The sequence below is a fragment of the Oncorhynchus mykiss genome, chromosome 11 (genome assembly GCF_013265735.2).
Source record: "Oncorhynchus mykiss isolate Arlee chromosome 11, USDA_OmykA_1.1, whole genome shotgun sequence".
Classification (NCBI taxonomy): domain Eukaryota; kingdom Metazoa; phylum Chordata; class Actinopteri; order Salmoniformes; family Salmonidae; genus Oncorhynchus; species Oncorhynchus mykiss.
In genome coordinates this window covers 23,379,082-23,396,483 of record NC_048575.1, presented here as the reverse complement: position 1 = coordinate 23,396,483, position 17,402 = coordinate 23,379,082, and the positions used below count along the sequence as shown (strand labels likewise).

The 17,402-nt window shown below is 42.3% G+C and overlaps 2 protein-coding genes across 6 annotated transcripts in view; one reads left to right on the top strand and one right to left on the bottom strand.

Annotated features, from left to right (window-relative positions):
- LOC110535499 (phospholipid phosphatase-related protein type 5) overlaps positions 1 to 9,197 on the top strand; it is a 104,362-nt gene extending 95,165 nt beyond the window's left edge. For 3 of the 5 annotated variants that reach the window (XM_021620526.2, XM_021620530.2, XM_021620528.2), the window contains 3 exons: positions 4,285 to 4,419; positions 7,158 to 7,209; positions 8,580 to 9,197. In XM_021620526.2, the coding sequence (XP_021476201.1) occupies positions 4,285 to 4,419; positions 7,158 to 7,209; positions 8,580 to 8,599 (207 nt within the window). In that variant the 3' untranslated portion in view covers positions 8,600 to 9,197. The remainder of the gene's footprint in view (positions 1 to 4,284; positions 4,420 to 7,157; positions 7,210 to 8,579) is intronic. The other 2 variants (XM_021620529.2, XM_036935206.1) reach the window with 1 other exon arrangement.
- Positions 9,191 to 14,955, bottom strand: LOC110535498. Its single transcript, XM_021620525.2, has 2 exons — positions 12,951 to 14,955; positions 9,191 to 11,475 (listed from the first exon to the last, which is right to left on the bottom strand). The coding sequence occupies exons 1-2, from the start codon at positions 13,839 to 13,841 to the stop codon at positions 11,299 to 11,301; spliced, it is 1,068 nt and encodes a 355-aa protein (XP_021476200.2). The 5' UTR covers positions 13,842 to 14,955; the 3' UTR covers positions 9,191 to 11,298.
- Positions 14,956 to 17,402: the final 2,447 nt, after the last annotated feature.

The window sequence follows — 17,402 nt, the reverse complement described above, 5'->3', positions numbered from 1 at the left end:
CCAAACATACCCTCGTAAAACTGACCATCCTACCGATCCTCGACTTCGGTGATGTCGTCTATAAAATATCCTCCAACACTCTACTCAACAAACTGGATGCAGTCTATCACAGTGCCATCTGTTTTTTCACCAAAGCCCCATACACTACCCACCATTGCGACCTGTACGCTCTCGTTGGTTGGCCCTCGTTTCATACTCGTCGCCAAATCCACTGGCAACAGGTTATCTACAAGTCTCTGCTAGGTAAAGCCCCGCCTTATCTCAGCTCACTGGTCACCATAGCAGCACCCACTCGTAGCACACGCTCCAGCAGATATATCTCACTGGTCACCCCCAAAGCCAATTCCTCCTTTGGTCGTCTTTCTTCCAGTTCTCTGCTGCCCATGACTGGAACGAATTGCAAAAATCTCTGAAGCTGGAGACTCACATCTCCCTCACTAGCTTTAAGCACCAGCTGTCAGAGCAGCTTACAGATCACTGCACCTGTACATAGCCCATCTGTAAACAGCCCATCTACATGTATCTACCAACCTCATCCCCATACTGGTATTTATTTATTTATTTATTTTGCTCCTTTGCACCCCAGTATCTCTACCTGCACATTCATCTTCTGCCGATCTACCATTCCAGTGTTTAATTGCTATATTGTAATTACTTTGCCACCATGACCTATTTATTGCCTTAACTTACCTCATTTGCACTCACTGTATATAGACGTTTTGTTTTCTTTTGTTCTACTGTATTATTGACTGTATGTTTTGTTTATTCCACGTGTAACTCTGTGTTGTTGTGTCGAATTGCTAAGCTTTATCTTGGCCAGGTCGCAGTTGCAAATGAGAACTTGTTCTCAATTAGCCTACCTGGTTAAATAAAGGTGAAATTAAAATAAAATAGTGCTATGGAACAGGTTTTATTCAAGGATCTCTCTGTGCTTTGCTCTGTTCATCTTTGCCTCGACCCTGACTAGCCTCCCAGTCCCTGCCACTGAAAAACATTGCCACAGCATGATGCTGCCACCACCATGCTTCACCGTAGGGATGGTGCCAGGTTTCCTCCAGACGTGATGCATGGAATTCAGGCCAAAGAATTCAATCTTGGTTTCATCACACCAGAGAATCTTGTTCCTCATGGTCTGAGAGTCTTTAGATGCATTTTGGCAAACTCCAAGCGGGCTGTCATGTGCCTTTTACTGAGGAGTGGCTTCCGTATGGCCACTCTACAATAAAAGCCTGATTTGGTGGAGTGCTTCAGAGATGGTTGTCCTTCTGGAAGGTTATCCTATCTCCACAGAGGAACTCTGAGCTCTTTCAGAGTGACCATCGGGTTCTTGGTCACCTCCCAGACCAAGGTCCTTCTCCCCTAATTGCTCAGTTTGGCCGGGCGGCCAGCTCTAGGAAGAGTCTTGGTGGTTCCAAACTTCTTCCATTTAAGAATGATCGAGGCCACTGTGTTTTTGGAGACCTTCAATGCTGCAGACTTTTTTTGGTACCCTTTCCCAGATCTGTGCCTCAACACAATGCTGTCTCAGAGCTCTACAGACAATTCCTTCGACCTCATAGCTTGGTTTTTGCTCTGACATGCACTGTCAACTGTGGGACCTTATATAGACAAGTATGTGCCTTTCCAAATCATGTCCAATCAGTTTAATTTACCACAGGTGGACTGTTGTAGAAACATCTCAAGGATGATTAATGGAAACAGAATGCACCTGAGCTCAATTTCGAATCTCATAGCAAATGGTCTGAATACTTATATAAAAAAGCTATTTCTATTTTCGCTTTGTCATTGCGGGGTATTATATGTTTAGAATAAGGCTGTAACGTAAGAAAATGAGGAAAAAGTCCAGGGGTCGTAATACTTTCCGAAGGCACTATGTGCAGGTGTGTTGTTTCTAACACTCTCTGTGCACGGTCTGTGCTGCATGCATGTTAGACTGTGAGACACGCGTTTGAGAGTTCCAGTAATCAGCGCTCCGCTCAGATAAGGCATGTCAGCGGATGAAAGAGATAGGGGACCCAGAGAAATAAGATCAAACCGCCTCTCCTCCTCTTCTCTCCGCCTCTCTCGCTCCCTCTCTTTCTATCTCTCTCTCTCTAGCACTAGGAAGCGAGATGAATAGGGAAGTGGGCTGGGCTAGGCTAGGAGAATATGCTGTTTACTCTGAAGAAAGACCTCTTCATTAAAGCTGAACCTACCAGACTGTTGAGCGATATTAGTGCTCACTGTTCAATGCTATAAAGTACCACCTTTCCTAAATTATTCTAATCGATCAAACTTGGTGCGAGCCAAACACATTAGATCCCTCCATTTATATCTTATCCATCTACTTCTAAGGTTTCCATTGGTTATCGTCTAAGGAGAGTTAACCTCATGTGATTTGAATAATATTGAATGTTTTCTATTCTTAAAATCATCCATATAGACAGAGCATCCTTGCTGCCTCTCAGGATTGCATTGAAATGAAGTGTAAATCGATTTAACTCTTATTGTGGCATGATGCTATTGTTTACCATTCCAAGGTTGGTGCTCAAGCATATGATTGATCATCAGATGCTACTTTAATGAGGTGTCTCAAATTCACATTGATTGATGATCTGATTGAGTAAAGTCATTAATCTGTGGGAAGTCGGTTCATATCACGACGGATCAAATTGAGAATCGAGGGCAGACAGGCTTATATTAGAAGTGTTTTACTTAGGGGGCTCCCGAGTGGTGCAGCATCTCTGTGCTAGTGGCATCACTACAGACACCCTGGTTCGAATCCAGGCTATATCACAACCAGCTGTGATTGGGAGTCCCATAGGGTGGCGCACAATTGGCCCAGCATCGCCCGGGTTTGGCAGGTGTAGGCCGTCATTGTAAATAAGAATTTGTTCTTAACTGACTTGCAGGTTAAATAATGTTAGTCACCTCATTAACGAATCATTAAAGTCTTCCTTAAACAAGAAGTGCAAGAAGAGATATGAATATACGAATATAGTAATACAGATACATTTTTTCCACTACAACACTATGGCATCGCTGTGTCATAGCCCCCGGTCCCTTATGTTGTAATAGCTGAGGACCATACTGTAACAACCCCTAGCATTAGGGAGTGCTTGAGTTAGCTCATTTGGGACTGTAGATATCCTTCTCCTTGCTCGATGGTAAGGTGACTGGGGTTCCAATACGACCAGTGCTCATAGCTACACCCACCGTTGGGAAGAACTAACCTCTCCGTCTTCCTCTCCTCTCACTCTAATACCACTAGTCAACACCATCCAACAAAAAAAATGCTGAAAAACAATTGTTATTGTTGTTGATGAGTAAATGGTCCAAAAAAAAAAAAATGGTATACATTACCCGACTCTTTGCTTTGTGCTTTTTATTGTACCAATTATCAACACCTTCCTGCTCAGTAGGAGCTAGATCATTTATTGGGAGCAATAAGCTTTAGGCTTTTGAAAGGCTTTGGAATGCTGTGTTGCATAAAGGAATGGATTGGCTTGGGGAAACGAAAAAGGAGAAAGGATTGAAAGCAACTAATTTAGAGCAACAAAGGGCTCAGATATGTATTCTATTCTCCCCCTATCACCGCAGGGCGAAACGCATCCAGTATAGAAGAATGAGAACGGGAGGGAATGGCACACACACACACACACACACACACACACACACACACACACACACACACACACACACACACACACACACACACACACACACACACACACACACACACACACACACACACACACACACACACACACACACACACACACACACACACACACACACACACAGAGAGAGTTTTGTTAACGCCAACTGTAAGATTGATCACCTCATTTTGAAGCTTAAAGCCTGGTTTTGGCCTTTACTGGAGTGTGTCATACACCATCCATTGTGAGAGCTAACTCGCTTCAGGATAGGCATGCATATCAAGCTTAAAGAGGCCAACTCTCACACATCAGACACACATACACACATATTGGGCATGAGTGCACGTGCATGTTCGCACACACATTTTTACAGCAATTTCTTCTGGCTTCAAGCCATTGCAGATTGAAACGTCTCATTAAGGAATCATGGAGGGCAGAATCCTATATGATTCTATATGTAGGTCTCCTCCCCTGTCTGTGTGAGAATGGTTATGTTGATAGAGACTATTGTGTCTCCCTTCCACCCTCTGTGTGTGTGTGTGTGTGTGTGTGTGTGTGTGTGTGTGTGTGTGTGTGTGTGTGTGTGTGTGTGTGTGTGTGTGTGTGTGTGTGTGCCTCCTGTCTCCCCCTGCTGTGTGTGTTCTAGGTGGTGTGTGTGGTGCATAACTTCAAAGGCAAGCTGTTGCTCAGTGAAGACCCCCCGCAGGACAACATGCCTAGTGCTCCCATGATGAACATGTCCAGAGTGGAGAGCCCACTGGAGAAGTACATCGCCTCGCAGGTACTCAACCCCATGGCCTATACACTACACCCTACACCAGGGGTGGGCAACTCCAGTCCTCGGGGGGGGCTGATTGGTGTCACACTTCTCCCTATCCTTAGCAAACACAGCTGATTAAACTAATTGTATTCTAAACTGAAAATGTGTTGATTATTGGAGTAAGGTTTGTTAGCTGGGGCTGGGGCAAAAAGTGTGACACCAATCAGGCCACCAAGGACTGGAGTTGCCCATCCCTGTCCTACACTCTGTGGGCATACCCTATCCCCTACACCCCTCAAACTCAACTTTGGACCTTGAAGCCAGTTCCACTACGTTTGTTCACTCTCTAATCAGGGACTGATTTAGACCTGGGGCAATAGGTGGGCGTTATCAGGTAGAACAGACAACCAGCAGGCTTGTAGGGTAAGAGTTGAGTACCCCTACCCTTCATCCTATGTACTCTATGAATATATTCTAGGATTGCTACATTATTAAACTCTTAACAAGGTTATTACTAGATACCATTTTGAAATCAGTGATATGGGTCATACTAGCTGTCCATTTGAATTATTAACGGACTGGTTTATGTGAACATGTCATTGATTAGGCTACTGACAACTAAGCTGTGTGGAGTGGATTTTAAGAATACCCTACGACCATACCCCGTTCAAAGGCACTTCAATATTTTGTCTTGTCCATGGCACACATGCACAATCCATGTCTCAATTGTCTCAAGGCTTACAAATCCTTCTTTAACCTGTCTCCTCCCCTTCATCTACACTGATTGAAGTGGATTTAATAAGGAATCATAGCTTTCACGTGATCAATCTGTCATGGAAAAAAGCGGTGTTCTTAATGTTTTGTGCACTCAGTGTAACTTAAACATTCTATGCATATCCATACCACTAAACTCCTGTAGGAGACAGACGATGAGGATGAGCCTCCTCAATCGTTCAAAGAGCGCATTCTGGGGTTCTTTCGCTGGATCAGAGGCCGCTTTGGGCACTTCGAGCACCTGCAGAACACAAGGCAATAAACGTATGCACCCGTTTGTGTGAGGGCTCCGAGCCTGCCTGCCAACTCTCTGGAACACACTGGCTGCATCCCAAACGGCACCCTATTCTCTTTCTAGTGCACTACTTGGTCTGTTCAAAAGTAGTGCTCTATGTAGAAAATAGGGGTCATTTGGGACGTAGACACTACACAGACAGACTGGCTGACCATCTGACCAACTGGGCCTGTTAGACAGGCAGCCAATGGGCCAAAGGAGATTCCAATCAGGCCAAGATGAATTTGACTATTCAGTGTCCATAGTATTTGGCAACTCCTGGTTGAAGTGCTTTCTTTTCCTTCTTTCTCTTTTCCTTTCTGATGAGTTTCTGTTGATATAAACTACATGGCCAAAAGTATGTGGACACCTGCTCATTTAATATCTCATTCCAAAATAATGCTGCTACATCATCTTCCATTCTTCTGGGAAGGCTTTCCACTAGATGTTGGAACATTGCTGCGGGGACTTGCTTCCATTCAGCCACAAGAGCATTAGTGAGGTCGGGCACTATTGATGGGTGATCAGGCCTGGCTCGCAGTCGGCTTTCCAATTCATCTCAAAGTTGTTCGATGGGGTTGAGGTCAGGGCTCTGTATAGGCCAGTCAAGTTCTCCTACACCGATCTCGACAAATAATTTCTGTATGGACCTTGCTTTGTGCCTTCCCCAATCTGTTGCCACAAAGTTGGAAGCACAGAATAGTCTAGAATGTCATTGCTGTAGCTTTGTTATTGTATGCTGTTACGATTTCCCTGCACTGGAACTAAGGATCCTAGGCGGAACCATGAAACACAGACCCAGATTTCTCCTCCACGAAACTTTACAGTTGGCACTATTCATTCGGCCAAGTTGCGTTCTCTTGGCTTCCGCCAAACCCAAATTCGTCCATCGGAGCCGTTGTTCTCATAGATGTTTCCACTTCATAATAACAGCACTTACAGTTGACCAATGCAGCTCTAGCAGGGCAGAAATTTGACAAACTGACTTGTTGGAAAGGTGGCATCTTATGTATGGGCCATTCTACTGCCAATGTTTGTCTATGGAGATTGCATGGCTGTGTGCTGAATTTTAAACACCTGTTAGTAACGGGTGTGGCTGAAATAGTTGAATCCACTCATTTGAAGTTTTGTCTACATACCTTTGGCCATGTAGTGTATATTCAATCAGCTGCTATGACAGGTTATTGCACTTGAAGAATTAACACACAGAAGTCAACATTAACACTGTTTATGGGTGTTGATTGAATCCACATATTCAATGCCATAAAAAAAAGGCTAGCAATGTTTCATCATTGCCAATGACACCCTCAGCAGGAAAATAACCTGTTCTAAACATAGCCCCAAGACATCTGACATTAAGCTCAGCATGCACAAATGTATGCTAAAGAAAATAACATCTGCAAATTCTAGTGACTAGCTAGTGAGTAGCGCTATGGATAATGTGATGTGACGTATTAGCAGCCTGTTCAACTACAGCAGTCAGACTGGTGGGGTAACTATTCCACCATCTCTTTACCCAGCAACACTGACAAATAACTGCATCAGTCCCATTTTAAACAAACCACAACTTTTACGGCTCAATGAAGCCTTCATAAAACCTCTATAAGGTGCTTATGAAGACTTTATGAATGCCATATGAAGCCTTTACCAGTTGTAGTTTGCTTAAAATGAGACCACTGCATCTGACACGGGCTCGTTTGGTTGGTTTCAGATCTGGGCAGGAGCGGACAGGGGTTATATGGCAGTTGAACCACATTATCAAGGTAGCACATAGCTACAGTACATCCCTGCACCCCCCTATTCACCCACAGCTGTCCCCCCTGTTTCTGCATGCCCACTCCCCGCCATCCCACCCTCTTGCGTTAGTATGGGTCGTTCTAACGCTTTCACATTAATCTTGAAGTGCCACTTTTGGCTACTTTTGAAAGCATACTCTATGACCACTAAAATACACTCTGATTCCCCCTCTCCCTTGCTTTACTGACAGAGCTTTTTTGAGAAAGGCTGCCTGAAGATGACTCCCTCCCTGCTCATAGGCATACAGTACAGCATCCCTAGTCTTCATTGATGAAGGCAGCAGACGCAGTATCTAGCATAATGCATTAAAGTTTTATGAAAGAACCAGGAAATAAACTGACATGTTGTTTCCCATATCCGCATGGGGAAAACATGGGCTTGATAGTACTATAATCTAGAGCAACTAGAATCTAGAGCAACTAGAATAGAGAAACTAGAATCTAGAGCAACTAGAATAGAGAAACTAGAATCTAGAGCAACTAGAATCTAGAGCAACTAGAATCTAGAGCAACTAGAATAGAGGAACTAGAATAGAGGAACTAGAATCTAGGGCAACTAGAATAGAGAAACTAGAATCTAGAGCAACTAGAATAGAGAAACTAGAATCTAGAGCAACTAGAATCTAGAGCAACTAGAATAGAGCAACTAGAATAGAGCAACTAGAATCTAGAGCAACTAGAATCTAGAGCAACTAGAAAAGAGCAACTAGAATAGAGGAACTAGAATCTAGAGCAACTAGAATAGAGCAACTAGAATCTAGAGCAACTAGGAAAGAGCAACTAGAATCGAGCAAATAGAATAGAGAAACTAGAATCTAGAGCAACTAGGATAGATCAACTAGAATCTTGAGCAACTAGAATCTAGAGCAACTAGAATAGAGCAACTAGAATCTAGAGCAACTAGAATAGAGCAACTAGAATAGAGCAACTAGAATCTAGAGCAACTAGAAAAGAGCAACTAGAATAGAGAAACTAGAATCTAGAGCAACTAGAATCTAGAGCAACTAGAATAGAGCAACTAGAATCTAGAGCAACTAGAATAGAGCAACTAGAATAGAGCAACTAGAATCTAGAGCAACTAGAAAAGAGCAACTAGAATAGAGAAACTAGAATCTAGAGCAACTAGAATCTAGAGCAACTAGAATAGAGCAAATAGAATAGAGCAACTAGAATCTAGAGCAACTAGAATATAGCAACTAGAATTTAGAGCGTTCAGCTTCTCAACGACTTACTTAACCCTGCCTCATTTCAAAAGCTTTCATTTCTTGAGATAAAAAAACAAATACTTTTTGTGTAACTTGTCTCATGTAATTGTTTTCTTTCTTTCCTCCTTTTAGAATCACATCACCTTCGCTGAAGTCACATGACGTTGAATCGTCCGTTTTGCAAACCCATTGGACATCAACGCTCTTCACCGTCCAATCAAAAATGTAATAGTCGGGGTGCAACGCTAACTCATTATGTACGGCTACTGTATAAGGTCTGTCTGTGTTGTTGTCTTGTCAGTCCCTGTATCATATCCTATGCCGCAGTCATGTAAAAAAACTCCTCAATAGCTTGATGGGAAGCTCTTTGCTGTGTTTCTCCATGTGTTTACTGCATTTATTGAATCTATTTTTGGACTTAATCCCTAAATGAGGAAAATTGACCTGATTCAACTTGAATTAACTCGACTTGTCATTATAAGCAGAAATGCTGACACGCTGTGATCCAGATGCCACTTTATACTGTAGAAGAGAGGACTTCATCATGGAAGTGACTGATCCATTTTTTCCACAATGTTGGTCAGATATGTTCTTATTCATTCTGCCATCGCTTCATGTAAATTATATTTCATCATTGGACTCTATTTTGTGTACAATAAGCATTGTTACATTATCAGTATCCTAAATAATGGGAAGCTAGGGAGCATTATTTTTCTCAAATGTAGCCTACTGTATGTTGTGTTGAATTTGTAGATTCAAAAATGTCCCTGTTGCCACATACAGGGACATATATTTCAACCCCAGATTATGAGAAATGCAAACCAATGATGTTGGTTAGACTTTGATTCATGTTGCTTCATTTTTATTCATGTTGCTTCACTTTTATTCATGTTGCTTCATGTGGCAGTTCCTAAAGCTGATACGCCATCACTTGGAGCTCGAAGAGGGGTTGGTTGTCATCTGTGTGTCAGCGTGCGTGTCTCCTCTCTCTCTCTCTCTCTCTCTCTCTCTCTCTCTCTCTCTCCCTCTCTCTCTCTCGCTCTCTCTCTCACTCTCTCTTTATTCAGCTCTCTCTGGTGTGGAAGGGATATAGTGAATGGAGCACAATGTCGCTAATCGTTTAGTAATTACTTTAAGTCTATTGTTGATACATATGAACGCATGTGACAGGGAACTGTGTCACTGTCTCACAGGCCAATATTGAGATTTGTTGTGTTATGGTGAAACGTCATTGTCTTACTATGATTCTCTCAGATATTAATGTATGTAACTGAGGTTCAACAATACCACATCTGTCACTGGTGAAATTTAAAACGGGTCTTTCGTCCTAAGACACCTCAGAGTGTGCAGAAATAAAACTGTACTTTGGGATGCAAGCTGCGATTCGATCGACCAACCCCAGTCAATGCGAAAATAGTTTTAAGAGGAGCAATAACATTCATTTTCTGACTGTTTTGCCCATGAGTAGAGAAGAGCAGAGCATAATATTGATGTCCCCATTATGTTGCCCCTGAAATCTATATTTTTGTAATGATCACTAAAGCACTGAACTATCATAAAGGACACAACAACACAGGAACATGATAACAGCAGCACTTTAAAATCAAGCTTGACTCAGAAACGCAGGCAAGATGGCCGCCCATACCGCTGCTGCTTGGAAAATATACGTAATTATGTCTAGAACATTCAGGATTTGTAAAATCTGCTAACATGTGCATTGCAAGACCTAACGGTTAGTGTTATTATATTCAAATGATGGAAAAAGTGAATTGTATAAAATGTATACATACTGTATCCTTCTGTCAGACATTATGGCTGTCTATTTTCTTATGGTTGTGCACTGTATGTATGTGTGTGTTTGTTCACAAAAAGTACAGTACATGTGTTAATGGACTAGTATTACTTTAACATAGCTATACCATGTTATACAAGTGCACATGACTATGTTTTGATTTTTTTATACTCTGACTTTAATATTTTCTCTATTTATGTTGTATTACAACCTCTACTGCATACTCAGAACTTTTTGTCACACTACATACTCATACATTTAGTTAAACTACATACTCATACACTTGGTTACACTACATACTCATACATTTGGTTACACTACATACTCATACATTTGGTTACACTACATACTCATAAATTTGGTTAAACTAGACTCATACGCTTGGTTACACTAGATACTCATACATTTGGTTACACTAGATACTCATACATTTGGTTACACTAGATACTCATACATTTGGTTACACTAGACTCATACGCTTGGTTACACTAGATACTCATACATTTGGTTACACTAGATACTCATACATTTGGTTACACTAGATACTCATACATTTGGTTACACTACATAATCATACATTTGATTAAACTACATACTCATACATTTGGTTAAACTACACATTCATACCTTTTTGTTAAACTACACATTCATACCTTTTTGTTAAACTACACATTCATACCTTTTTGTTAAACTACACATTCATACCTTTTTGTTAAACTTTTGGTCCATAGACAAGAGTTTCATGCAACCTAGCTACTGATCTTTTTTTTAAATGACAGGTTTTTCTTCTTGTTCTTCCCTGGTTTGAAGTCAGACTGTTACATTGTCATTATTTAGCATAGTGAATCAGTTTGTATGGATGTTGTTGATATTCTGGTCACCCAGTTGTTTTACCAAACTTCTATTTCATTCCTTTGTCTTTTTATCATGACCTTTTACACTGTAGACAAAATTCAATTTACAGTCTTGGAATAAAAAATAATTATATCAAGATTGCTCGCTCCTCCTGTCCATTCACTAACCTACTCTGAATACTAAATATCTTGCTATTTGCTTGAGTCAAGTTTGTCTGTTGTGAAGGATATGTTGAAAATCATCTCCAAATTGTCCTTCTTCCCTGACATGAGACAGATTGACTGACCTACACTGTAAAAGATGCACAATGTGCAGTAGGGTGACATCACAGTCTGTTGGGGACTCGTTCTGCCGCTGGTTCCTTGACTGACTCTCGGAGTCCTACGGAAGACAGACAAGAAAACAAACAAATAACCATCCATCACAAGTGGGAACAAGCGGCAGAGAGCCATTTATTACAGTCAGTCACCAGAGTAGAGATACATGCTGTAGAACAGAGCATTTCTGAAGCTGTTGTCTGCCTCCCAAACGACACCAAAACCCTTAGGGGATCTGGTCAAAAGTAGTGCACTATATAGGATATAGGGTGCCATTTGTGACATAGCTTTCCTTCATTCTATAGAATCTCCTGGCACACTGATCTGTCTTATCTGTCCCATGTGGGATGTATCAAGTGTCTCGGAGGAGTGATGATTTATGATCAGTTTAGCCTGTTAAATCATCTTTTAATAACACTACATAGACGTAGAGATCTGATCCTAGATCAGCAGTCCTACTCTGAGACATTTGATACATACAGACATCTACAGGTGCACAGAGGCCACTTCTGAGGGGGTTTCTCTCTGTGATTTACAACAGCATTCCCACCTCTGGTTAAAAAAAACACATGGGAAAGGAATTGGTTTGTTAACTTAGTTCTGTCGGAAATACTTAAAGTGCTATAGTAGCGCTTATTCGAAGGAACATACCAGAAAAAAAAATGATATGTGATGGATGATGTGACAAATACAGTCCATTTCATAGAGAAGAGAAAACAGTCTCTCAGACTTACTATTACTGTCACCATACAATATCCACTCTGAATGAGGAATGATGAGTTTGAAGGACTTATCTGCATGACTTTGAAGTGTCTCTGTCGTCCTGAATACAATGTCTTCAATTGACAAAATCGCACCCATTCAATCTCTATGCGAACATTCATCCATATGTGAACTTAACATCTTCAAAGACTTTCCAAGTTTGATCCACTTGATCCACTTTGTGTTGCCATGGAAATTAATTATGTATTGGACCAAATGGATCCTGGGGTTTCTAAAGAATCTATAGAGTTATTACAAACCTATTAGAATGTACTACATAAAGAAAGACATTCATATTCTGGTCTTGAATCGTGTTCACTTGAAGCAATTCTAAATATAACAATGTCCTTGTGGTCTTTGTTGCGAGCTGAAAGCACCTGTTTCAATAGAGACTGAAACGTTTTGTAAAGGGTGCTGCTGATAATACTTAATGTTTGACGAGAAAGCCGGAAGAATAGTAGTATTATTACAGTAAAGCAGGATGTCATTATGTTTCCATTCACAGTCATTTACATAGACGAGAGAAATTAAAAAGGTACCAATGTGGTCTTAATTTAGAATTTAGATTTTCCAACGATAATTACGTTCCAATTTTATTTGGAGGTGAAGAATACAGGAGTGGTTGACAGATGGGCAGCTTCTGTTATGCACATGCAACTAGTAAATGATGGTGGCAGCACTTAACTGGCAGTACTGAGCTGACCTGCCAGTCTGTCAGGATGTGTACACTCTGAGTGGAGTGACAGAGGGTCACCATGGAGCTGTGGAAATACTCACCCAAGGCCATGTTGATCCTTCACCCCACCGCAAGGATTCTTCTCTGGGCATCTGTCTCCCTTTTCCAACCCCACCTCCACCTCTCTGGTCCCTCCTGGATCTGCTGACCTTCCATCCATGCTGTTGGCTGTCTCCTTTGCTGTCTTTAGCACAGCCAGAGAGCCCAGTATCTGGAAGATGTGTCTGGGTCTGGCTGCCCCTGGATACACCAGAACCACAATCACTATTATGCAGAAGGCTGGTGAGACTGTGGCTGTCAACTGATGCCCCAGAGAACTTTCTCACATTCCAGGAGGGGTGTTCTGGTTGACTGACCCGCACCTGTGCTCCACTGTCCCCTACGGGCTTCCCAAGCAACCTCCAACCCACCGGTCTAGTTCCAGTTCCAGATGTGGTCGGGCTCACATGGTTCACATAGTTCATCCTAGAGGACATACGTCGGCACAGCTCCAGTATCTCACAGCCAGATGCTCTAATTGTGTTTTGGAGGTTTGGCAGGATTCTGGAAGGGAGCCGAGATGGTTCAGGGTTCTGTGCCACCATCGCCCTACACCGCCATGGCACTGCTAGTTCCTCTGCAGACTGCTCTACACACAAAACACATGAAGAGGCTGGGCCCCAATGGGACCTGGTCAGTGGCAGAAGTCGCTGCTTCAGTCTCTGTTGTTTGATGTTTGTTTGTTCAGATTGTGGTGAGAAATATTTTTTGCTTTGAGCAACTTTTCTATTCTTCTGAGGTGGAGGATCGTCGACGCCCGTTTGGGAATGCGTCTGAGCACAGTTGGAATTGGACGTGTTAAATCTCTCCCAGCAGGGGTTATTCTGGAGCTGTCTAGGAGATTTCACTGGGAGAGGAACGCGATTGGAAGTGAGCTTCTCCTCTATCTCCATCCCATCCCCCACTTCTTCTACTGCATAGGACCGTGGCCCAGTTATCAAATGGGACGACACTACGATATTCCTCACATCCAAACATCTGCAGTTCAGGTTTAACTCTCTTCTAACCCTCTGGCGTCCGTGAAATTCATTCTCATCTGGGGGAGAAAAACATTACGGGAGAATGTTCATGTTTACAGCTCTAATCTTGTCACACTACTCAGCTGTGGGAGTGTGTTAGGCTACAGCACGAGCCCTCGAACCAACGCATTGAAATCAGCTCATTACAAATGCAAAAGTGATAGAAGACAAAGTGAATCATTTACATGGAGAAAATGCCATCGTTACAGATTTAATGATGAAACAGGATAGGTATGTTTGTTCTCAGCCATACTACAAAGCCTTGACACTAATGTCAGTGATGTTTACCCTCAGCTTTTTCATCACACACATTCTTTAGAAAAGAAATAACATAAAAATAGCATAGGAAAAAAATTCCCTCAAGCAAACAGACCCAAAAGCCAAGAGTGTTACCACCCTTACGGAAAAACCACATAAATTTCACGTGATCTCATGTGAAGTTAATGTGATAACATTAAGCTACATGAGAAAACAAGATCTCGTGAAATAAATGTGACATGGGGATGGATGCAAAATTTCCCCAACATTTGAACATTTTCGCAGATGAAAGATTTTCAAATGTGAAACTGCAATGTCACATGTAAATCTGCAATTCACATGTGAGATTTACAGGTGAGGTGAAAACATGAAAATATAATAAAATGGTATGGGTGTTTCAAGGTAAGTGGTACGCTGTTCAGCTAAAATAGCGTAAACATCTTTAATCAATATGATTACACTTGACATGATCACTTAGTGCTAACTTTTCAATATGACCCGACCTGGGACTCACAATCTCTGGATTCTGAGTATGCTGATCTTTTTCCTGCACCACAAACTACGTAGCATTCTCAGGAGTCATCTACAGATTCATTACCTATACTACATCTCTAAGCAAAAGAGTGCCATCTCCACTGCTATTTTACTAATCAGTTAATCTCACTATTCTCTCATCATTGATTCCATGTACTTATTTCAGCAATTTGAGCGTTTTCTGTATAGTTGTCTATCACTATAATAAAAAACAGCATTGAGTCTTCTTGGGTATGACGCTACAAGCTTGGCACACCTGTATTTGGGGAGTTTCTCCCATTCTTCTCTGCAGATCCTCTCAAGCTCTGTCAGTTTGGATGGGGAGCGTTGCTGCACAGCTATTTTCAGGTCTCTCCTGAGATGTTCGATCGGGTTCAAGTCTGGGCTCTGGCTGGGCCACTCAAGGACATTCAGAGACTTATCCCGAAGCCTCTCGTGGTTTGTCTTGGCTGTGTGCTCAGTGTCGTTGTCCTGTTGGAAGGTAAACCTTCGCCACAGTCTGAGGTCCTAAGCAGGTTTTCATCAAGGATCTCTGTACTTTGCTCCATTCATACAGTATTTGCCTTCATCCTGACTAGTCTCCCAGTCCCTGCCACTGAAATACATCCCCACAGCATGATGCTGCCACCACCATGCTTCACCGTAGGGATGGTGCCAGGTTTCCTCCAGACGTGATGCTTGGCATTCAGGCCAAAGATAATCTTGTTTCTCACGGTCTGAGAGTCTTTAAGTGCCTTTTGGCAAACTCCAAGTGGGCTGTCATGTGCCTTTTACTGAGGAGTGGCTTCCGTCTGGCCACTCTACTATAAAGGCCTGATTGGTGGAGTGCTGTAGAGATGGTTTTCCTTCTGGAAGTTTCTCCCGTCTCCACAGAGGAACTCTAGAGCTCTGTCAGAGTGACCATCGGGTTCTTGGTCACTTCCCTGACCAAAGGCCCTTCTCCCCCGATTGCTCAGGTTGGCCGGGCAGCCAGCTCTAGGAAGAGGCTTGGTGGTCCCAAACTTCTTCCATTTAAGAATGATGGAGGCCACTGTGTTCTTGAGGGAACTTCAGAAATGTTTTGGTACCTTCCCCAGATCTGTGCCTTGGCACAATCCTGTCTCAGAGCTCTACGGACAATTCCTTTGACCTCAGGGCTTTGTTTTTGCTCTGACATGCACTGTCAACTGTGGGACTTTATATAGATAGGTGTGTGCCTTTCCAAATCATGTCCAATCAATTGAATTGACCACAGGTGGACTCCAATCAAGTTGTAGAAACATCTCAAGGAAGATCAATGGAAACATTTCATACATTTGCTAAAATTTCTAAAAAACATTTTTCACTTTGTCATTATGGGGTATTGTGTTTAGATTGCTGAGGATTGTTTTTATTTAATCCATTTTAGAAGAAGGCTGTAACGTAACAAAATGTGGAAAAAGTCAAGGGGTTTGAATACTTTCCAACGGCACTGTATAGTGTATGCTTGATGCTCTGGGGACATCTTAACGACAAATGTCTGTTTGCCGGGCATCACCTGTGAAATCTCATGTGAAAGAATCCACATGTGAAACTTCATGTGAAATATCATCGCATGTGAAGTGTTCCAAAACCACATGGTTTCACATGATTTCACATGTTAAAGGTTATTTGATCACAAGAAAATCTCATAACATTTTCCATAAGGGCTTGCAACTTTGATCTAAATAATTTCCCCTAATTATTGCTCTCTTCATTTTTTTATTATTATATTCCATTATAATCCTCATCAGTAGAGAGCAGTGGGTCTTTTCCCATTACCATACCCCCCCCCCCCCCCCCCCCCGACTGGATCCAGTTACAGATTGAGAGAGCCATATTTGAATGGCTGACACAACCTGGTCCTGTTTCAGTCATGATGAATCACTGAGCCTGACTATAATTGCAGTGCTCTGTCCACACAGGCCCAAACACTGATCGATGACTTACTCAAGCCAAAGGCTGTCTTCCGGAACAGTACCCTGGTTGGTCCACCACAGAAGGCTCTGGACAAGACATCTCTTAAAGCTCCCATCCCACCACAGGATAATAAATTAGGAGTGTTTTATAGACAAGGGCACACTCTATTTAACCCCTCACCTGCTGCAGTGCACTGTTACTGTTAGGATACTATAGGGACAGTACTTTTTGGTACAACAGTGTAATATGGGGACAGTACTTTTAGGTACAAAGGTGTAATATGGGACAGTACTTTTAGGTACAAAGGTGTAATATTGGGACAGTACCTTTAGGTACAAAGGTGTAATATTGGGGCAGTAATTTAAGGTACAGTGTTTCTGAACATGTACAGTAATATTTTCGCGGCCGGCTGCGACAGAGCCTGGGCTCGAACCCGGAATCTCTGGTGTCACAGCTAGCACTACGATGCAGTGGTCTAAGACCACTGTGCCACCCGGCGCAAATCTAAGGCCTTAGACCACTGTGCCACCCGGGAGGCCCAGCCCCAGTGATATTGGTGTATATTTTTTTTGTTGTGGCCAACTTTTTATTCAGTTTTGTCATTTTTCGTTTTTAGAGGGGGGTTACATGTACAGAACCAATCAAATAAATACATTCAAAGTTAATCCAAACCCATTCCCCCCCTCAGTCCCCATCCACCCACCCAGCATCCTCCCTCCCCACCCG

Excerpts from the sequence above, each read along its gene's own strand:
- LOC110535498 (XM_021620525.2), bottom strand. The coding sequence starts at position 13,841 with ATGGAGATAGAGGAGAAGCTCACTTCCAATCGCGTTCCTCTCCCAGTG. Across the intron at positions 11,476-12,950 it reads AAGGATCAACATGGCCTTGG|GACTCCGAGAGTCAGTCAAG; the intron begins GTGAGTATTTCC and ends TGTCTTCCGTAG.